The sequence below is a fragment of the Bison bison genome, unplaced genomic scaffold (assembly GCF_000754665.1).
Source record: "Bison bison bison isolate TAMUID 2011002044 unplaced genomic scaffold, Bison_UMD1.0 scf7180017864384, whole genome shotgun sequence".
Taxonomy (NCBI): Eukaryota; Metazoa; Chordata; class Mammalia; order Artiodactyla; family Bovidae; genus Bison; species Bison bison.
Genome location: NW_011494956.1, coordinates 9139490 through 9163247, shown reverse-complemented (window position 1 = coordinate 9163247; position 23758 = coordinate 9139490). Strand labels below are relative to the sequence as shown.

Sequence of the window (23758 nt, the reverse complement as noted above, 5' to 3'; positions counted from 1 at the left end):
CTTACTCTTAAAAAAAAAACAAAAACAGGAAAGTCATTTCCCACTTAGGGGAGAGTCTCCGATTGATTTTTCTCTACTCAGAAATGTGAGCCTGGGATGACCTGTCAAAGACAAAAAAAAAAAAAAGTATCAACATTTTTAGTGTGGGTTGCAAAGCAGATGATGGTTCTGAACAGTGGTCACTCATGCAGATCCTCCACCTCTGCACTGGTCCGATGGTTTACAGCGCAGCAGTGCAGAGCCAAAGGGCACCCACGAGTTCATTACATAATTCTTGGTAGCGTGAGGCCAAGCGCATATCTGTTCCGGGGGCCAGGTGGCAGGCTCTGCTCAGGCCCACCATGGCCATCACAGTGATGTTTTGACAGAGAGTGTGCTAGAGGTTGTTTGTTTGGAAAAAGACTGACCAGCTCTTTTTTTTCCCTCCATCCTCCTTCCTCTCTCTCTTTTTTTCCCTTTTAAACACTCTGGCATAATACTGAATGACTTTGTTTTTAAGCTGCCTTAGCCTTGCTTTGTGAAGAAAAAGCCCGAGAATTCTCTCCCTGTAGGACACAAGTGTTATTTTTGGAGCAGAGATTCTTAGCCTGATCTCTGTCTAAACCAATTTCTGTTCTTTGTGAGGTCGTGGTCTGGGGCAGCTCAGAGTCATCTCCGTGGAGGGAAGCTTCCTGGTTTCATGAAGCAGCCTGGGCCGAGGTGTCCAGGGGCCATGCCTGGAACATCCCTGCTTGGGGTCTCCACACACAGCTCCTTCACTCTCAGGTCCCCTTCATTAGGCTTGTGCCCTTGGGAGAGTCTGGGCCACCTGCTGTGAAGTGGGCGACTTCCCTGCTGATGTCATTTCACGGGATGTTCCGGGTCAGGGTGACCCTCCCCTTTTAACAGGGTACTGTAGGTCACAGACTCCTCAGAACTAAGGCAGCCATGTCTTGAGGATCTCCACAGGCACTTGAGGGTGCCACCGGCCATGGGAGAGCCACAGCCCCTGCCCTGAGAGTCACGACCTGGGCCTCTGGGAACATGTCCAGTGACTCGCAGCTCAGAGCATCCCCTTCTGTAACCTGCTCTGTATCAGGCTGCTAGACTGGGGGAAGGAAAACCTCTCCAGCTTCTCACAGCTCCTCTTCCTGACCCGTCTCTCCTAGGGGTTTACAGAGCTTGCACTTGCTGGGAAATGTAAAATCAGACACAGTTGAAAACACTGCTGTCAACAGCAAACAGCGCATCACCGTAGAATGAGTCTTTTCCTTTGGTGATTGGTCACTGGATGCAGGAAGCAGGTGTGAGGAACATGGCCAGGGGATGAACAGGTAGACCCTGCAGGTGTTCCAGGTTGCTGGGTGATCCGTGATGCGCCCGTCCCTGGCCAGCTATACATAGCCAGCAAAGCTTCTTACTAGAGAAACCTCTTTCCTCACCCTCCACCAGTCCCATCCGTCACCCCAAAGATTCGCTGTAAATCCCCTGGAAGTCACTGCGTCTCGGATCAGAGAGCTGCCAGCTGGCCCCGGGCCTGACCGCGTCTCCACCGCCGCCGCTCTCCATCCTTCCTTGTCTGTACCAGGGGAGCACGATCGGTGCTCAGCCATGGTCGACATGGGGGGCCTGGACAACCTGATCGCCAACACGGCCTACCTGCAGGCTCGGAAGTCCTCGGACGCCGACAGCAAGGAGCTGCAGCGCCGGCGCCGGAGCCTGATGCTGCCCGGGCCGCAGAGCTGCGAGCAGCTCCGCCAGGCCCTGGCCACCGACTTCCATAGTCTGTGCGAGCAGCAGCCTATCGGCCGCCGCCTCTTCCGGGACTTCCTGGCCACGGTGCCTGCGTACCAGGAGGCCAGGGGCTTTCTGGAGGAGGTGCAGAGCTGGGAGCTGGCCGAAGAGGGCCCCGCCAAGGGCAGCACGCTGCAGGGGCTGGTGACCACTTGTGCCGCCGCCCCTGTCCCGGGGCGCCCACACCCCTTCTTCAGCCCAGCTCTGGTCACCAAGTGCCAAGCAGCCACCACCGACGACGATCGAGCATCCCTGGTGGAGCTGGCCAAGGCCGAGGTCATGGCCTTCCTGCAGGACCAGCCCTTCCGGGAGTTCCTAGCCAGTCCCTTCTATGACAAGTTTCTGCAATGGAAAGTCTTCGAGATGCAGCCAGTGTCAGACAAGTACTTTGAAGAGTTCCGGGTGCTGGGGAAAGGTGGTTTTGGGGAGGTAAGTGTCTGCGAGGAGCCAGGCTGAAAGAGGAGATAGACGGCATAATAGAGTTCTGTTTGTCTTCTTTTTAATCTTAAGGGATCTTAGAACTAATTTCAGTGCCACATGTGGAGAAAGCATTCCTAGCTTGCTCTCACCTCTTCTTTTTTGTCGCTGGGTGAAATAAAGTGAGAATGCCATAGGAAAAACAAACAAGATGTGGAACTGGCCAGGAATCATGATCATGGGGTTTCCAGGAGGCAGGAACACTCTGAAATGCCCCTTTGGTGAATGATATCAAGATATCAATACAATGGGAGAGTTCCCTTCCCCTTTACTTGTGCTCATGGAGGTAATTTGAGAAAAACTTCAGGTATCTAAGAAAACAATCATCTTGAATTAGAGTCTATAAATCTGTTTTGCACCGCTGCTGTGTTCAGCTTTTTTTTTTTAAGAAGAAAAAAAAATTCTTTGAGATGAAATTTGCATAAGATTAGCCATTAACCATTTTCAGGTGTACAATTTAATAGCATTTAATACATTACAATGTTATGCAGCCATCATCTCTAGTTCCATTTTCAATACTCCTGTGCCCATTAACAGCTACTTCCCCACCCCAACCCCCAAGCTCCTGGCAGCCTCTGGGCTACTTTCTGCCTCTATGGACTTGCCTATTCTGATGTTTCATATAGATGGAGTCATACAATATGTGAGCTTTTGTCTCTGAATTCTTTCACTGAAAAGTGTACTTTTGCTGAGTAGTGTTTTGGAGGTTCATTCACCTTGTAGCGTGGATCAATACTTCATTCCACTGTATGGGAATACTACATTTCATGTATCCGTTCATCTATTGATGGACAGTTGGGTTGTTTCTGCCTTTTGGCTATCGTGAATAGCGCTGCTGTAAATATTTATGTACAAGTATTTATTTGAATACCTGCTTTCATTTCTGTTTCATATGTGGCGAGGAATGGAATTGCTGGGTCTTATCTTAGGGCAATTCTGTGTTTAACTTTTTGGGAAATCACCAAAGTCTTCATGTTTTAAGTTCCCTCCAGCAATGCATGAGGGCTTCCCTGGTGGCTCAGTAGTAAAGAATCTGTCTACCACTGCAAGAGACTTGGGTTTGATCCCTGGGTCAGGAAGATCCCCTGGAGAAGGAAGTGGCACTCCAGTATTCTTGCCTGGAAAATCCCATGGACAGAGGAATCTGGTGAGCTACAGTCCATGGTGTCGCAAAGAGTCGGGCACAACTTAGCAACTAAACAACAACAAGCAATGCATGAGTGTTTCAGTTTCTCCACATTCTGGCCAACACTTGTTATTCCTTTTTTTTTTTAATGGCCCATTTAGTATGCGTCACATGATACCTCACTGTGGTCGAAGCTCCTTCTCCAAGAACCCTCTCACTCACAGCTTTTCTTTCCTCAGTAAGCCTGCTATCTTGCCACCTTGATTGGTTTCTGCCCCTCCATCCTCTGTATCCTCCACTCCCTTCCTCTCTCCACTGCTGTCTATTTCTACCTCTTCTTTTCCCTTTCTTTCTCTCCTTAAGGTATGTGCTGTCCAGGTGAAAAACACCGGTAAGATGTATGCCTGTAAGAAACTGGACAAGAAGCGACTGAAGAAGAAAAATGGTGAGAAAATGGCTCTCTTGGAAAAGGAAATCTTGGAGAGGGTCAGCAGCCCGTTCATTGTCTCTCTGGCGTACGCCTTTGAGAGCAAGTCCCATCTCTGCCTAGTGATGAGCCTGATGAATGGTGGAGACCTCAAGTTCCACATCTACAGCGTGGGTGAACCAGGCTTGGACATGAGCAGGGTGATCTTCTACTCGGCCCAGATAACCTGTGGCGTGCTGCACCTCCACTCCCTCGGCATCGTCTATCGGGACATGAAACCCGAGAACGTGCTTCTGGACGACCTCGGCAACTGCAGACTGTCTGACCTGGGGCTGGCCGTGCAGATCCAGGATGGTAAACCCATCACCCAGAGGGTGAGTGAGCCTCCACTGGCCCAAAGGTGGGCCACAGAGTCAGAGAGGAAGGGAGAAAGCTGTTCTTTCCCAGAGCAGACAGAGCCTTGGACTTAATGCTTCTAATTTTCTTGTTCCTAAACCCCTTGTGCTGTCATTTGCCTTAAGCGGTGTAAGAGGATTAGCTTTACTGGCTCTTTGAGGTCTACTCTGCTCTCCTCTTTGGAAGCAGAGGGTAGCCTTCTTTGTGAATTGGAGGTGGTCTGTGCCTTCACCATAGATGGCAAGAGCTGAATCCATAGCCAGGAGCTAGGTATGTCCTGCCCATGACCACCTCCCTGGTGCTGTGTTCCTGCATCAGTAGAGCTTTGATTTCCTCTTCGGGAAAATTTTAGGGGCTGGACCCTAAAATTCTAACCCCACTCCAGTACTTTTGCCTAGAAAATCCCATGGATGGAGGAGCCTGGTAGGCTGCAGTCCATGGGGTCGCTAGAGTCAGACACGACTGAGCAACTTCACTTTCACTTTTCACTTTCATGCATTGGAGAAGGAAATGGTAACCAACTCCAGTGTTCTTGCTTGGAGAATCCCAGGGACGGGGGAGCCTGGTGGGCTGCCGTCTATGGGGTCACACAGAGTTGGACACGACTAAAGCGATGCAGCAGCAGCAGCAGCAGAAGGTAAAATTTAATAGGATAATAAATAGAAGAAACCCCAACACTTAGCCCATTAAATATCTCCTTTCCTGTTGAGTGCACAATGGAGAAATGTTTTACATTGGACAAAGGTGAAATTTTAAATGAAAAGATATATACAAGTCAACAAAGGCAACTGATGTTTATTTTGATCAGTTTGGTCCAAAGAGACTTGCAGAGAATTCTTTGATTAAAAAAGGGATTATAAGAATATTAATTCTTATATGTTAAGATTAATTCTTATATCACATTATGTTAAGTGATCAATACAAAAATCTCTCAAATTCTGACAGGTCTTTACTATTGAGTTTCTGTGCACAAAGATGGGAGAAGTCCCAGGAAGATAAAGGGTCAAGTCAGGTTCCTAAACATACACTTAAAACTTTGTTTCTGCACAGTTTCCAGCTTGCAAGGCAGAGAGGACAATCAGGCAAGGAAGTGAGAAAAATCATGGCAAGTTTGGGAAACTGAAGGTGATTTTATGTGGCTATAATGGAAGGAATGTTGACAAGACATGTAAGGCTCAGATCATGCAAAGACATTGGAATTCTTTTCTTGTGAGGGACAAGAAGCTATTGAAGGAATTTTTAAAAAGGAATGACATGATCAGATTTGCATTCTTTTAGACACCAGTTTGATCGTAGATGGGAAGCAGAGGAGCTAGCATATGCAGTGGTGCAGGAAGAAATGATGGCGCCTGTGTAAGACATTAGGACTGATGAAGTGGGAAGTAAATCAGAGCTGTTGGAAAGAGACTTGTTGGGATTTCAGGACCAGCTGAGTATGAGGGTGAGGAATGGGGAAGGTCCCTAGCTCCAGTGACTAGAAGGAAGAAAACAGTTATGGGAAAGCTGGAAAGTTTAATTGTGAGTATAGGATATATAAGGCTCTTCTATGACAGGCAGGTGCTGTGATGAAAGGTCTGAGTTAGACACTGGAATTTGGAGTCATCATGGCTTGGGAAGCAGCAGACACCACTGGATTGTTTGAGAAACAGTGGAGGACAGTCTTTTGGCCTCTGTGGGAGAGGGAGAGGGTGGGATGATTTGGGAGAATGGCATTGAAATATGTATAATATCATATATGAAATGAGTCGCCAGTCCAGATTTGATGCACGATACTGGATGCTTGGGGCTGGTGCACTGGGACGACCCAGAGGGATGGTATGCGGAGGGAGGAGGGAGGAGGGTTCAGGATGGGGAACACATGTATGCCTGTGGCGGATTCATTGAGATATATGGCAGAACCAATACAATATTGTAAAGCTTAAAATTAAAATAAAATAAAAAAAAAAAAGAAAGAAAAACGCCCGACACAAAGAAAAAAAAAAAAAGAGAAACAGTGGAGGAAGAGGACCAAGGAATAGCAACGTGTAGGGGGTGTGGAAGAAGAGGGGTCTTGAAGAGATTAAAGAAGTAGGATGAAAATGGCAGAGTCATTGAAGCTGTATCAGTTAAGTGTTGATTTCACTAGCAATAATAGAAAACCCAAATAACAGTGGATTAAACAAGAGAAAGGGTTATTTTTCTTATATAACAAGTAGTGTAGAGATAAGGATGACTGATATTAGTTCCGCAGCTATGGGATAATGGCAGAAATCACGTCTCTGTGATTTTGTCCTTTTCCATGTGTTGCAAAATGGCTGCTCTAGCCCCAACCATCAAGTCTAGGCAGAGAAAGGAGGAAGGGTCAGAAGTAAATAGGGATGCCCACAGCAACTGAATACATCTCCCTCTAAGGAACTTCCCTAGAAGGCCCATCTGACAGCTTCCATTTAAATCTCATCGGCTAGGACATTTATCTGGCCACCCCACCTGCAGGGGCAGCTGATAAATGACTTTTTTTGTTTTTGCTTTTTTGAGAGGGAGAGAGGAATTCTAGTTACTAAGGAAGGAGAGCAAGTAACTACTAAGGAATATGGAGCAAATAACTGGCGGCCTCTGCCACAGGAGCCAAAGAAAAAGAGGATTTAAGGGAGGAGTGTGGTCAGCACTGTTAAGTACTGCCAAGAGGTCACACAGACTGCGGGGTTTGACAATCTGGAAACCACAGTGTCCTCAGGAAGAGAGGTTTTCAAGGTCAAAACTCAGATGGCAGAGGTTGGATTGACCTGGAAGTAAAGAATGAGATGAAGGAAGGAGCAGGATGGAGTTTTAAGTAGGGAGACTGGAGATTTAGATGCTGAGGCTAGAAGCAGAAGAGAGGACTTCCCTGTCAGTCCAGTGGTTAAGACTCTGCACTCCCAAGGACAACGGGGCCTGGGTTTGATCCCTGGTAAGGAAACTAGGATTCTACATACCTTATGGCTTAAAACCAAAAATAGTGGGAAAAATAAAAAAGATTCGGGAGATAAATTGCTGGTCGTGTAGAAAGGAAAGAGGCTGAACGAAGGTGGAGAAATCGAGAAAGCGGTGGAGAAGGATGGAGAACTTCAGTATAACTATCTCCTAAGTAGAGGTGGAGGAAGCAAGAAGATGGGGAGGAAGCAGAGTGTTTGCCTCCCTGGGACTTTACTATGAAAAGAGAAACACCGTGAATGCATGTCTATCAATGCACACAAAATCAGAAGTGTACTACTTCAGTATATTATTTTGAATTTGTATTGCTGATTATGCAGAGAGGAAGTGTTCCTTCTGAGCGTCCCGTGGGCATGCATCATGCTGACCGGTGGCACCGTCTCCACCTTGCTGAAGGATGAGGAGACACACAGCTCAGTCTCTTGTAAATCCCTTCTCAGTCTTCCTCCAGCTCTGTTCATGGGCCAAGAGAATATTTAGGGACAGTTCCTCCTGCATCCAGCTCTCTGGCTCTTTTGGAACCTGCAGGAAGCTTTTGGTGCCTCCTCAGTATTGTCCACTATAATGAGGGCAGTTGATGGGGTTTAGGGCTTCCCCAGTGGTGTTAGTGGTAAAGAACCTGCCTGCCAGTGCAGGAGACATAAGAGATGTGGATTCAACCTTGGGTCAGGAAGATCCCCTGGAGAAGGGCATGGAAACTCCAGTATTCTTACCAGGAGAATCCCATGGACAGAGGAGCCTGGCAGGCTGTGATCCATAGGGTTGCACAGAGTCAGACAGAACTGAAGCAACTTAGCGTGCGTGCATACAATGCCTAGAGGCCTTTCACCCTTTTGCCTTTTCTGAGTCCCTCTTTGTCCCAAAAGACCAGATTTCTGGGTTTAGACCACTTGCCCCATCCAAGAAAGTTTATGCCCTGGTCCTTGGACCTGCCTCTGAAGCCCAGGAAGATTTTCAGGAAGGATGGAGGGAAAAAAGGGGGTCAGAGAGAAGGTTTAGAAAGCCACAGAAAGAAAGAAAAAAGAAATGCGTTCCTCCTTCACTGTTTGCTGGTCTACATAGCTAAGTGAAGCCCTTCAGTATCGTACTTACTGCAGTTCCCACACAATAACTGGGCCCCCAAGTGGATTTTAAATCATTTTACTCACAATCCATTTCACAGAAGAAATGAAAAGGACCATATTTTATACAGTTCTGTAACTAACTAATGTTTTGATGTCAAGAAACCATATAAAGAATTACTGGGTCTTCCCTGGTGGTACAGTAGCTAAGACTTTGCACTCCCAATGCAGGGAGCCCAGGTTTGATCCCTAGTCAGGGAACTAGATCCCACAAATCACAGCTGAAGATCCTGCATGCCACAGTGAAGATCGATGATCCCACATGCCCCAACTAGAACCTGGTGCAACCAAATAAAAACAAAATTTTTAAGTACAGATCTCACTATATTCCCAGAGTATGATCAGCTGGATGAAGGTAGAACTGTAAAGAAAAGTCCTGCTAAATTTTTGCATAAATTTAAGGAAACCCACTAGAACATTTCGACACCGATTGGATCCTATCAAAGGAAAGCATGTATCATTTTGCCTTACAGGGAAATTGCATTTGTGAGATAATTCTATAATGTGGATTAAAAAGACTTTGAACAACAATTGTGCAGAGCTGAAGGAGCAAACCCAAATGGCATGCAGCGTAAGAAGTGAAGCGAGTGCCGTGGAGCCCAGAACAGAGTGAGCACTTCCATCTAAGGAGGGAAGCCACTCCTCGTGTCCAGTGACCACACTGTGAGAACAGAGATCCAAAGTTCTGGCTCTTTTTTCTTTAATATTTATTCATTCATTTATTATTTTTGGCTGCACTGGGTCTTCGTTGCTGCACACAGGCTTTCTCTAGGTGCAGCGAGGGGGGCCACTCTCTAGTTGCGGTGCTCAGACTTCTCATTGCTGCGGCTTTCCTTGTTGTGAAGCAGGGGCTCTGGGCTCACAGGCTTCAGTAGTCACGCTGCACAGGTTTAGCTGTCCTGCAGCGTGTGGGATCCTAGTTCCCAGGCCAAGAATTGAACCTGTGTCCCCTGCATTAGCAGGCGAGTTCTCATCCACTGGGTCACCAGACAAGTCCCCTGACTTTTTAAAACAGAAACGGACACCTGTGAATTTTTGAGAAGTGTCTTGCTTTTAAAATGAGGACAATTCATTAAAAAGAATGCATTTGAATTAGTTCTAATGAGGTGGCTGAAACTGGAGCCTATTATATACGGTGAAGTAAGTCAGAAAGAAAAACACCAATACACTATACTAACGCATATATATGGAATTTAGAAAGATGGTAACAATGATCCTATATGCGAGACAGCAAAAGAGACACAGATGTAAAGAACAGTCTTTTGGACTCTGTGGGAGAAGGCGAAGGTGGGATGATTTGAGAGAATAGCATTGGAACATGTAAATTATCATATGTGAAACAGATTGCCAGTCCAGGTTCGATGCATGAGACAGGGTGCTCTGGGCCGGTGCACTGGGATGACTCAGAGGGATGGGATGGGGAGGGAGGTGGGAGGGGGTTTCAGGATGGGGAACACATGTACACCCGTAGTGGATTCATGTCAATGTATGGCAAAAACCACTACAATATTGTAAAGTAATTAGCCTCCAATTAAAATAAATTAATTAATTTTAAAAATAGATAAATAAAATGAGGACAATTAATTCAAAATGAGCCCAAACCATAAACCAACAACAACAAAATCCTAGTGAGATTAATCACACTAGCTGCCATCTGTGTTCATGGAGTTTGTTATCACGCTATCCATGTTTGACAGTCTCTGAATATAAAGTTCAATATAGATGCTCTGAAGGCCACTATATCTTAAAGGCAAGAAAAGAATGTGATATGCACCTAGTATTGAAGATTTTTTTCAACAAGAAAATGGCATGACCAGAGTGATTCTTCTTTTTTAAAGAGTTTTATTGAAGTATATTTGATTTACAATGTTGTGTTAATTTCTGCTATATAGCAAAGATGTGTGTGTGTGTGTGTGTGTGTGTGTGTGTTCTTTTTCATATTCATTTCCGGTGTGGTTTATCATAAGATACTGAGTATAGTTCCCTGTGCTATAGTTTATCCATCCTATATGTACTAATCAGAGAAGGCAATGGCACCCCACTCCAGTACTCTTGCCTGGAAAATCCCATGGATGGAGGAGCCTCATAGGTTACAGTCCATGGGGTCGCTAAGAGTCGGACACGACTGAGCTACTTCACTTTGACTTTTCACTTTCATGCATTGGAGAAGGAAATGGCAACCCACTCCAGTGTTCTTGCCTGGAGAATCCCAGGGACAGGGGAGCCTGGTGGGCTGCCGTCTATGGGATCGCACAGAGTCGGACACAATTGAAGCGACTTAGCAACATATGTACTAATTTGCATCTGGTAATCGGAATTCCCAATCCTCTTTTCCTCCACCTCACCCCCGTGGCAAACACAAGTCTATTTTCTGTGACCGCGAGTCTGTTTCTGCTTTGTAGAAACATTCATTTATGTCGTATTTTAGATTCCACACATAAGTGATATCAAATGCTATGGTATCTATCTTTCTCTTTCTGACCTTTTTCACTTAACATGGTAATCTCTGGGTCCCTTCATGTTGCTGCAGGTGGCCTTATTTCATTCTTTTTTATGGCTGAGTAATATTCCATTGTGTATTTATACCACATCTTTTTTATCCATTCATCTGTCAGTGGGCATTTAGGTTTCTTCCATGTCTTGGCTATTGCAGATAGTGCTGCTGTGAACATAGGGGCATGTATCTTTTCAACTTATAGTTTTGTCTAGATATACAGAGTGCTTCTTTAAGAAGATGATTAACAGCATATATGATGAATTGAAGTATGATGAATTACTGTAATAATCCCCACACGAGGTAATGAGAATTGAAGTATGGCCCTGGGCTCTGAACAGCCTTACTTCCAGAGTTCAGCTCTCTGGCTTCACCTAAGTTCCATCAAGACCCACATCTGTGTCTATTTCTCTTAAAGCATGGCTGTCTTCGGTGGAAGAGGCCATGGTTATTGGGGGAATGGAGCCACTTCTAGAAGGTGATGCCCTTTGTCCAGTGGGTCTCCTTGGTTGCGGGTAGTTGGACAATGATTCACGTAGGAAAGGTGAGGGTAGTTCTGCCCGAGTCTGAGAAAGACTGAGGAAGACACACAATGAGAGGCAAGGATGCTTAAGAGCACTGGCTGGAATGCAGAGGCCCTGGCTTCCTGTCCCAGACCTATCCCTGACTCACGGAGTCAGCCATCTCAGGCAGGCCCCAGGACATCCTTAATCTATAAGATTTCATGAATCTATGAGATAGTCTTTGAATTATTTATAGGAAAAGACTCATAAACTCAGAAGATGAACATATGGCCTACATTTTACTATGATTTACTGGGCTATCAATCAGGGATCTTAAGGAACAAAGTGAAGTTACTTAAGAAAATGAAATTAATGGTTTTCATAACTGAGAAGCCTAGCAGTTTGGCCTGATCCAGGGTCTGAGCAGTGTCGCTGAAAGCTCTCCCTCTGTGTCCCAGCTCTGCCCTCCTTGGTACTGGCCTCACTCTCACTCTGAGGAGCTCCTACGTGGAGGCCACTGGCAGCTCCACGCATATCCTAGCAACCAAACAATCTCATGGAAAGAGAACAGTTCTTTACAAAAGGTCCTTCAAATTCCCAGGGAAGACTCTCAATGGACAACTCAAGTTACATGCCCAATCATATCCAAGTCCACTGGCCAGGACTAGGTCTCTGTTCTCAGTTGCCAGGGAGAAGTTCTGTCCTGTATAAATATTGGGGACAGAGGGAAGTGTTCTCCAATAGAAAACAGGGATTGAGGGACTTCCCTGGTGGCCCATTGGTTAAGACTCTGCACTTCCAATGCAAGGACCTTGGGTTTGATCCCTGGTTGGGGAACGGAGATCCCACATGCTGCACCATAAGGCCAAAAGAAAAGAAAATAGGGATGGAAGAGAATAGGAATGGAATTCAGATAGATAGAAACAGTGGATGCCCCTAATAACTGCTCGATGGTTTGGAACCTTTCTGACCTCTCAATTAAGTGATGATGGCATCTAGATAGAGCCTTTACAAAAAGATGTAGCTCCATTTTACAGATGGAGAAGTTGAAACTCAGGTTAAGTTACCCATCCAAAGTCACATTGCTCATATGTGAGATGAACCCAGGTATGCCAGATTCAAGAGCACTTATAGTTTTGACTCCACCTTGACACGACTGAGCGACTGAACTGAACTGAACTGAACTTTCAAATTCACACACAGGGCAGAATGTTGCCTCTGGTTTATAATGCTGTAAAAGACCCTCCATTGAATAAAACTCAGAATGAGTGTGTGTGATGACGCATAACTTCCTAAGTCTGGTCTGATGTGTACACCAATCTCAGGCTTAGTTGATGGAGTTAAGTTAAGTTAACTCTGATGGAGTTAAGACTTTGGAAAAGGAGCCCAACCTTTACAGGGAAACATGTGACTAATATTTCAGAGTCAGCCTCCCACAGCCCGACACAATATCATTAACTGTGGTCCCAGCCACCGTCAGTATTCACCTATAATAAATGTGATAAGCACTCCAGCCTGTTTTCAGCTGACATTCACATGCACACATTAAAACTAACTCTTGGCAGTTTTAGAGATATGAGGTAAATATAATAGGAAAATCAGGCAGTGGGGCTTGTGCCAGGACTTTTCAAGTTCAATGTTCTATGTGGAGAGCAATGACCTTCAGATTTTAAGGAACATGAGTCAATCCTTAAAACTTGCTATTTTGTCAGGAATTAGAATGAAATTAGCACAGTGACCCAAGAGCTCATGACATGTTTGGTTACCTTGCCCTACCTCTGATCAGTTCTTCACACTCAGAAGGATGATGGGTGACAGAGCTCCAGCATTACATTTATTTTCTGAAGGTTTATTTATTTGGCTGCATCGGGTCTTAGTTGCTGCATGAGATATTTATTGAGTCCTGTGAGATCTTTCGGAGAAGGCAATAGCACCCCACTCTAGTACTCTTGCCTGGAAAATCCCATGGACGGAGGAACCTGGTAGGCTGAAGTCCATGGGGTCGCTAAGAGTCGGACGTGACTGAGCAACTTCACTTTCACTTTTCACTTTCATGCATTGGAGAAGAAATGGCAGCCCACTCCAGTGTTCTTGCCTGGAGAATCCCAGGGACGGGGGAGCTTGGCGGGCTGCCGTCTATGGGGTCGCACAGAGTCGGACAGACTGAAGCGACTTAGCAGCAGTGAGACCTTTTGTTCAGGTGCATGGACTCTCTAGTTGTGGCATGCAGGTTCAGTAGTTGTGGTGCATGGGCTTAGTTGCTCTGTGGCACGTGGGATCTTAGTTCCCCTACCAGGGATCAAACCTGTGTCCCCTGCATTGCAAGCTGGATTCTTAACCACTGGACCACCAGGGAAGTCCCAGCCATCATATTTATTTTGAAGCTTTTATTGTGTTGAATAAAAGGCTAGGGACACACTAAATAAGTGATTTTTAAAAGATCTCTGAGTGTGTTTTAATTACTTGAAACAGCAACAAAGACCCAGCATTGCTGGGTTGACAACTACATATATCACAGCCCTTATGACCCTGCTCCAAGTATTTTTCTCTTTGAGAATTTACTTCTGAGAACCACACAGGACAGGCATTCTGGTTACTTTATTGTCACATGCTGGTCTCCACCAAAACTCCCTCAAAAAACAATAAAGTAAAATAAAATAAGGCATAGAGCCATGAGCAAAAAGAGACATTTCTTGCCCTCATGGAGCTTACAGTCTAGTGAAGGAGACAGAACTTCATTTCACCCAATGAATGTAACCTTTCAATGATGACAAGTGCTGTGAAGATGTGGTACATGGGGCTCTTCAGGGAGGATTTGTTAACATGTGAGACTCTGGGGCTTCCCAGGTGGCTCAGTAGTAAAGAACCTGCCCACAATGCAGGAGCCACAGGAGACAAAGTTTCGATCTCTGGGTTGGAAAGATTCTCTGGAGGAGGGCATGGCAACCCATTCCAGTATTTTTGCCTGGAGAATCCCATGGACAGAGGAGCCTGGCAGGCTACAGTACATAGGGTCACAAAGAGTCAGACGTGACTGAAGTGAGCCCACTCGCATGTGAGACTCTGAGCATCAGCCATAGGGGAAAACTCACTGACATCAGAAAGAAGATAGAAATTCACTCCGCAAAGCAGTTTGGGTGGTGTCTTGGTAGGTGTCACTAGAAACTGACTCAGAAACAGATTTCCATGTGGAGGATTTATTTATCTATTTTCAAAATTTTATTATTTATTCATAGCAACGCTGGGTCTTCGTTGCTGTGAGCAGGCTACTCTGTAGTTGTGGTGTGTGGTCTTCTTATAGGAGTGCTTTCTCCTGTTGCAGAGCACTGGCTCTAGGGCGCAGACTCACTAGCTGTGGCCCACAGGCTTATTGCTCCGAGGCATGTGGAATCTTCCTGGGGCAGGAATCGAACCCGGATCCCCTGCATTGGCAGGCAGATTCTCAATCACTGGACCACTAGGGAAGTCCCTGGAAAGCCTTTGAAAGTGTTTAACCAAAGCAGGCAAAGAGTTTAGAATTCCGTTTTGGAACAAAATGACTCCATCTGAAGTGAAAGCAGATCAGAGGGGATTCATGTGGATTGTGGTTGTTTGCAATCCCGGTGAAAGATGATGGCAGCTCAGCCCACATGTGTTGGGGGATGGTGGGGGGTGTGAGGGGTAGTCAGAGCACAGTGTTTGATTTGGAAAGAGATTCCAGAATGACCCAGCTTCAGTAATGGTTTGGATGTGAGCTAAGGGAGAGGGGGTCAAGGTGATTTACTAGGTGAGGTCATGTCACAGGTACTGACTTGGCTCTGAGTACAGATAAATGCCTGTCTTCAGGAAGTCCAGGACAGGGAAGAGACCATCAAGCCACAGGGCAGTGACAGTACAGCAGGCAAGCTGTCCCAGTTGGGTGCACAGGAAGGTCACCAACCCCAGCATGGGGTCAGGAAGGGCTTCCAGGAGGAAATGACAACCAAAGGCAGACTTGTAAGGCAAACAGAGGTGAGCCAGGTGAACTGAAAGGAAAGTGGGCTTGGCACAGGGCTCAGCATAGGGTGGTGGTCTGCAACCGAGAGCAGTTTGGGCCCCCAGAGCATTATGAAAATGTCTGGAGACTTTTTGGTTTGTCATGAAGGGGGAACTGCTACTGGCTTCTAGTGGATAGGGTCCAGGGAGGCTGTGAACATCTTACGATGTGCAGGACACCCCCTCCCGCTCCCCGCCCAAAGAGCACCCTCCATGTCCACAGTGCTTCAGTGGACAGCCCTGATCAGAGGCTTAGGGCTCAGCCACAGAACAGACTGACTCTGTAGCTGCCTCGAGTGTGAAGTCACAGGGCGTGAGGGGTGACAGCAAGTGCAACTGGAAAATGGGCGTATGTCAGGCCCTAGAGGGCTGGAGGAGTCGACAAAGGCATTCGAACCCAGTGCCAAGGGTACTGGGGAGCCATTGAAGATTTCCAGGCAGAGAAGTGACAAATCAGCCTTGGAAGAACAGTCAGGAAGAGGGAGTTGAAGGTAAAGAATAGAGGAATGCAGTGTTCATAGTAGTACTATTTACAAAAGCCAGGACATGGAAATACCCATCAACAGTCGGTTTAAGAAGTGATGTGTGTATATACACACACACACATATATGTATATATACACACATACATTAGAATATTACTTCTCCATACAAAAGAATGAAATCCTGCTTATATAGGGAAAGTAAAAAATAATATGGGCTTCCTGATATCTCAGACAGTAAAGAATCTGCCTGCAATGTGGGAGACCTGGGTTGATCCCTGGGTTGGGAAGATCCCCTGGAGAAGGGAATGGCAACCCACTCCAGTATTCTTGCCTGGAGAATCCCAGGGACAGAGGAGCCTGACGGGCTGCAGTTCATGGGATCACAAAGAGTGAGATACAGAGAACAAACCTGTAGTTACCAAAGGAGAGAGGAAAGAGAATTTGACAGTCTGCACGGCTTGGTATGTGGAGAGCAGGTTGGCCCTGGGTCTTCCCTGGGGACTGGGCAGGCTGGCACATTGTCTGTTGATTTGTGGCTGTGAGGAGAAAGAAGAGCCGTGAGGTCTGCAGTCTGCAGCAGGAGGGGGCTGTCTTGCGAGATGATGCAATCCAGAGAACAACCAGTTGCCGCATCTTCTAATTTAAGGTAGACACGGGTTGGAGGCTCAGAGCATCCTTTCAGATCAAGTGCAGCTGATGAAATGCGGTCTACAGGATCAGTGAGATGGAAGGACAGTGAGTTTGTCAATCCGGTTCTGCCATTTACTATGGCTGCTGTTTATAGAAGCACAGGCTGACCCCACACCTGGGGCACTTGGCTGTGGGGACAGTGAGGACTGACAGCCAGCCAAGCCAGGCAGACTGCCTCCTAATTGGCCCAGACTTGCTACTTAGGCTGGTCTCAGCCCTGCACTTAACCGCAGGCAAGTCATGCCTCTTCTCTGAGCTTGGTTAATACTGCTCGCCTCTTAGGCTTGATGAGAAGATTAAGGTAGATAAATGCCTAGCAGAGATAAGCCACTTGGTAGGCACTCAAAAAATGATTGCTATGGTTATTCTACAAGAAGCCCAGGACCGAACCCTTTGTCGTGATCCCCACTATTGCACTGTTTCTGCCTCACCGGAAAGGCACTGTAGCTGCTCCAGGGACCTTGGCTGCTGTGCTTTTTCTCTGAGGGACGCAAAGAGCCAGCAGGACTCCAAGGCTGCAGCGGGGTGGGCAGAGGGTGAGGGCACAGCTCGCCTGCTAGCTGAGCCCAGCAGGCACACACCATCATCTTGCTTCCTCACAGCCACATGGAGCTTTGTGATTTTATTCTGAGCCTTTTAGAGGCATCATGGAAAACAGGCATCAGCCTGCCACTGGACAGATTCACAGAACATGAATCCACCCAAGGACACACTCCAGAGGAAGAACTACTGCTATTGATCTCTGATGATGCACCAGGCTCATCTTTCAATCTGATGGAGTCTTAGAGGCTTCTGGGTTTTTTGTGTGTGTAGCTGCCCTGCCTACAGGACCAGCTTTGGCTTGGTCGTGGCTAACACCTATTGAGGGTGTGAAACATGCCAGACTTTGAAAAAGCACTCAGTGTGTCTTATGGTTTTAATCTTCATCACGATCCTATGAGATCAGAGCTGTGAAGCTCAGAGAGGTTGAGTAACTGGCCTGGGGGTGACCAGCTAATAATGAGTACAGCTGGGATGTGCACTAGAGCTGACTGACGCCAGACTGTATAGGTGCAGGATTCGTTCTTGCAGGGACCCCTTTTCTGGATCCCCTTCTCCCAGGGCTGTCAGGGAGAGTAGCAAAGCCCCTCTGATGAGCTTCCCGCCCTCTTCCCGCCCCGGCCCAGGAAGTTGCTTTCCCCGGCTGGCAGAAAGCAACAAGGCAGGCGGACGAGGAACAAAAGTTAGGCCGGCGGCGATCTGGAGGCTGCAGCCGGGGGCGCTAAGCACATAGGGCGGGGCCTCGGAGCAAAGTCCCCTGGGGTCCCGGGCCGCATTCCTCCGAGGTCTGCAAAGGCCACCGCTTAAAGGCGCAGAGGAGCAGCTGGGAACGAGAACAAAGCGGCCGGGCCCCCCTCGGAGGAAGGAAGGAGCGAGCCCCAGGAAACAGCTGATAGCGCTAAGCTCAGCTTGTTTTTTTTCCTCTGCTCAACAGTTCTCCTGCCACGGCAAACAAAAGATGTACATTCTGATTCCCTCTTCTGTTTGGATTGTGCTGTCGAGTGGATCTGGTCTGTGATAAACTGGGGGGAAGAGAATCCGCGGGCGGTTTCTTGCTCCGCTGGCCAGTTTGCTGGGCCATCGCGAGACGCGGAGATAGCTTCTTTGACCGCCTCTTTGTCCCGCGCGACTCAGTAAATCCAGCCCGGCCTGGCCACACCCGGGGCCCGCGATACAGGCATTTCTTTTCCTGATGAATTGAAGATTGCCAACTTTGCAGGTTCACTGGGAACTGGCAGTGACCTTGACCTTGAAAGACCTGCACTGTACACATGGCACGCATGCTCGGGGGACACACTTTTTTTATGGACGTGTAAAACTATTAAGAGACGAACTATGCCCTCTCAGCCCCTCTGAAAGTCCACTCCCTGCTCTCATCACCGCGGCTGAGGTCACAGTTCACTCCTGCCCAGAGCCACCCTTGGACAACTCAGTGTGCAAATTCCGCCCAGCCTGGACCCAGCCACTTCGCTCTCAGGGGCCCAGGGGTGAGAGCGACTACAGCTGCAGGGTCAGGGGAAGCCAGCATCTGACAGCAAGAGCAAGGCAGGCAGTAGGTGTCCACACAGGTCCCCACAAGCTAGCTGGGATCCTGATGCTCGCCTGGGGTGTCCACCTCCCTCCAAGTCTGGATACCTGTAGGTGACAGGTGGCCCTGATGGGACTAAGCAACCCACGTGTGATGACAGTGGCAGATGCACCTCCTGCTGCCCGCTTGCAGGTGGGTGGGGATTTGAACCTCCATCTGGCTTCCCTGGTGGCTCAGTGGTAAAGAATCTCCCTGCCAATACAGGAGAAATTGGTTTAACCCCTGGGTGGAAAAGACCCCCTGGAGAAGGAAATGGCAACCGTCTCCAGTATTCTTGCATGGGAAATCCCAAGGACAGAAGAGCCTGATGAGCTACAGTCCACGGGGTCGAAAAAGAGTAGGACACGACTTAGCAACTCAAGAACAACAACTGGCTTCCTAAACCCTACGAGGTTTGATGTTTGATATCCTGAATGCTGGGCATACTGTGTTTTGCCTGACCAGGTGTTGACAGAGTGAGCCCATCCAAGGGCACTAGAAAACCATGGCAAAACAAAACAAAATGAATCAAAAGAAGAAGTTAAACTATACACAAAAACCTCCACTGAGTCCTGTTGCTGCTGACACTTGGGTGATCCCTACAGCCCTTGCGATGGCAGTTCTGGTCACACGGACTGAAAAAGATTGTTTTGATGCCATAGAGACTGATGTGCGGGGGCCCTTTGTAACTGCAGGAGTTAAACTGAGCTGCGAGAGGTCAGCGTGGCTGGACCCTGCCCCGTGCTGTTTGGCCCGGTCTCTCCTCCCACCCCGTTCTGAGGAGGCAGTTCACATGCAGAAGACAAATGGCGTAAAGGGCAGGCAATTAATTTTTTCAGCTGGAGGCTGTGATGGAATTTGGGTGCTTAGACTCTGGCGTGCACTGCTAATTCCATTCTTCTCCTCTGTGAAATACCTCCACTCTGCAAGGGGGTGGTGCCCTTCAAAATTCCATCACTGATATTTTCTGCCTTTGGGGCCAAGAGGTAAATTCTTTGTTCAGTCACTAAGTCATGTCCGACTCTTTGCAACCCCATGGACTGCAGCACACCAGGCTTCCCTGTCCTTCATTATCTCCTAGAGTTTGCTCAAACTCATGTCCATTGAGTCAGTGATGATATTTTCTCTTTAGAGTCAAGAAGTAAATTTAGTGCTGAAAATTATTTGGAATGAGTCTGAGGTTACCCTCCATACTATTAATGGTTCAAAACCCCAAGGGACTATAGTGCCAGCTGGCCGATTCTTCCCTTATTTCCTGGAGAGGGAGCAACGTGGTCCCGGCATGGTTCAAGGTCTGGTTCCCACCACCTAGCAGCCTCTGGTGTGGAGCAGCCCAGCCAACCTCGTGAGCAGAAATGCAGGCAGGGAACAGAGAACTTGCTGGGAAAAGGGGAAGAGATGTAGCTTAAGCAAGCATGGACCACAATGAAGACTTAGTACTTGGCAGATGGGGAGAGGGAAGGAGGATACTCTAGAGGGAGAAAAAGAAATCCTGAAGGGAACTTGGAAGAGTAAGAAAAAGTTACCTCAGCCATTTCCACAGAGGCAATGTAGTGTAGTAATTCACAACGCAAGCCTGTGTGTAAATCTTGGGTGGGTGACCTTGGGCAAGATTTAACCTCTGTGGGTTAGTTTTCCAGTCTGCAAAATGGGCGATAAAGTAGTCTCTATCTCATAGGGTTATCATGAAGAGTAAATAAGAAATTCATAGAAAGCATTGGAGAAAATATTTAGCGTGTAATAAACACTCAATACCTATTTCCCATTATTAATATTTCCAATTTTTCTCCCAGTGTGTGTCTTACAATCCTTTGTTCAGGACGGACTGGCATATGCTCTCCACTTTTACCCTAAAGCTTCTACCAATCAACTGATGTTTATCCAGTGTCCTGATTAGTGATTTTAATCCTTCAAGTCACTTGCCTCTGAAATCTGCTCATTGGAAGCTTGCCACACACAGAGTAAGCTCACAATAAATGTAACCAAGTAGAATTTACCCATCATCACCATCTGAAATGCAGTAGGATGTGGTTTATAGTCTTTTTTTATGCCTCTCCCACCCCAGCTCAAGAAATTCAACAGAGAGAAGCCTGACCCAGGAACTTATAGCCCAACTCAGAGCTGTAGAGGATGAAATACTACACACAAGGAGACCTTTAGCAGCTTTCCATCTCAGCACCCATAATGAGGGCAAGCAGACTGACACCTCTCTTATGGAGTATTAGAGAATCTCCCTCTGGGGACACTGAATAGCCTAACAAAAAAGGTCTACAGGTGAGATCCTTGATGACATGGCTTGGCATAATCACCCTACAGTGAAATCCAAGCTTTTGTCAACTTTTTGGTGTCACACTGTTAAGCATAAACAAAGATCGTTTGTCACTTGAAAAAAATCATCCAAAATGAAAGGCAGTGCCAAAACAAACAGAAGAAAGAAACTTGGAGCAAACAGGAACAATTCAGGGAGTAAAAAAGAACATTTTTGAAAACCTACAATTCTTATCTTTGAGATTTAAGGGAAGATATTGCATCCATGAAACAGGGACAGATGCTGTAAAACAAAGAACATTCAGAGAAGAAAAAGGACATTTGGAAATAAAATATGTGTAAATATGTCTGCAGAACAGCATGGATAAATCTCAAAAAACACTATGTTTAAAAAAAGAGAAGTCAAACACAAAGGAGAATCTATCTTACAATTCCTTCTGTATGAAATGCAAGACTAATTGATGGTGACAGAAATCAGGAAGTGGTTGCCTGGGAAGCAGGGAGGAGAAGGAACCAGAAGGGGCACAAAGTAGCTTTCGATGTGAATGGAAATGTTCTTTATCTGGTTTGGGTTCTATTTGTGTGGATGTAGTCAATTATCAAAATTTACTGAACCAACAGTATAAGATCTATGCACATTATTCTGTGTTAATTATGTTAATAAAAACATATTTGCAGAAATGAAAAGTTCAGTAGAAGTTTCTAGATCTAGCTATCAACTTACAGGAAACACAAAGAACAGAGGAGCATGTTAAATGACATCACAGGAATGCAATTAGCAAAGTCTGACCGTGGGAAACTCTAGAGTTTAACCAATTTTTTTTCTAATAAAAACTTGCAAGGGGAGGTGGTGAGGAGAGACAGAAAAAATTAATTGTCACAGAGATTTAAGAGACATATAATCAATCACATTGTGTGAACCTTGTTTGAATCTAAATTTAAACAAACAATTTAGAGGACAAGTTTACTGAACAATAGGGAAACATGTCCAGATATTTGATAATATTCAAGAATTATTGTTATTTTTAAAGTGAGATAATGGTGTTTGTAGTGCTTTGGGTTTGTTTGCTTTTTTTTTTTTAAAGTGACCTTACCTTTTAAAGATTCATAGTGAAATACTTCAAGTAATATCTGAGTTAGTAGAGTGGAGGGCAATAAGAGTGAGTAAGGACAAAAGAAACAAGATTGATCATGTGTTGATAATTGTTAAAGCTGGGAGTAGAGTACACTGGGTTTATTATTCTAGTGTCTTTTCTTTTGTGTGTGTTTGAAATTTCCCATTATTAAAGTACTTTAAAAAAAAATAGAAGAGTTAGAAGAAAAACTGAGGAAGTCTCCCAGATTAAAAAAGGAAGGAAAGAAAAAGACAAAGAGATGGAAAATAGAAGCAAAAGATAAGAAACACAAATAATAAGTTCAGATTTAAAGAGAGAGAGAGAGAAAGAGAGACAGCAGGAGAGAGAGAAGAAAGAAAATGAAAGGAAGAAAATGATCAAAGAAATAATTCGAGCAAATTTCATGATACTGACAGCCATTAGTTTCTAGACTGAGAGGCCAGCCAGTAGCCAACACGGGATGAAAAATACCCCACACCAAAGCCCATCATAGAGAAGTTTCATGAAGCTGGTGTACCGGCTCACAAACTCACACACTGACAGTCTTCACTGATGCCTCCTTTTTCTCTCTCTCTTGGGCAGTACCCTGTTGGTACCACTTGTAGGCCAAGTTGCTCCTCCACTTTTAGAACCGGATGAAACATCATACTTTGGTATGATGCGGGACCTGGTTTTCAGCGCGACTGCTGAGGGTCTGGATAACATATCTGGGTAGACAAGCTAGCTTTAGCGTAACTGTCTTTTTCTTTCATGCTTTAACAATTCTGTTTTTTATTATATTTAGTCATGATATAATTTCAAAATACAATTAAACATTTACCTGAAAATAACATTTTCAAATTGAAATATAGTTGGAATTTCCCTCGTAGGCCAGTGGTTAAGAACCGCCTGCCAATGCAGTATACACGGGTTTGACCCCTGGTGTGGGAACTAAGATCCCACATGCCACAGACTACTGATTCCTTGGGCTGCAACGAGAGAGTAGCCTCTGAGCATCACAACTAGAGAAAGTCCACACACAGCAATAAAGACCTAGCAGAGATTAAACTTAAATAAAATTTCTTTAAAAAATGAAATATAGTTGATATACAATATTATGTAAGTTATAGGTATACAATATAGTGATTTTCAATTTTTAAATGTTATGCTCCATTTATGGACTTCCCTGATGGCACAGATGATGAAGAATCTACCTGCAGTGAAGTAGATGAGGGTTCAATCCCTGGTTCGGGAAGGCCCCCTGGAGTAGGAAACAGCAACCTACTCCAGTATTCTTGCCTGGAGAATCCCATGAACAGAGGAACCTAGCAGGATACAGTCCATAGGGTTGCAAAGAGCTGGACAAGAATAAGCAACTAACAGGTCAGGAAGCAACAGTTAGAACTGGACATGGAACAACAGACTGGTTCCAAATAGAAAAATGAGGACGTCAAGGCTGTATATTGTCACCCTGCTTATTTAACTTATATGCAGAGTACATCATGAGAAATGCTGGGCTGGAAGAAGCACAAGCTAGAATCAAGATTCCCGGGAGAAATATCAATAACCTCAGATATGCAGATGACAACACCCTTATGGCAGAAAGTGAAGAAGAACTAAAAAAGCATCTTGATGAAAGTGAAAGAGGAAAGTGAAAAAGTTGGCTTAAAGCTCAACATTCAGAAAACGAAGATCATGGCATCTGGTCCCATCACTTCATGGCAAATAGATGTGGAAACAGTGGCTGACTTTATTTTGGGGGGCTCCAAAATCACTGCAGATGGTGATTGCAGCCATGAAATTAAAAGACACTTACTCCTTGGAAGCAAAGTTA

At 45.9% G+C, this 23758-nt stretch overlaps 1 protein-coding gene across 1 annotated transcript in view; it reads left to right on the top strand.

Annotated features, from left to right (window-relative positions):
- The first annotated feature begins 1590 nt into the window (after positions 1 to 1590).
- The window catches only part of GRK7 (G protein-coupled receptor kinase 7), a 40444-nt gene continuing 18276 nt past the window's right edge, over positions 1591 to 23758 (top strand). The window contains exons 1-2 of the mRNA XM_010858173.1: positions 1591 to 2202; positions 3740 to 4177. Of these exons, the coding sequence (XP_010856475.1) occupies positions 1591 to 2202; positions 3740 to 4177 (1050 nt within the window). The remainder of the gene's footprint in view (positions 2203 to 3739; positions 4178 to 23758) is intronic.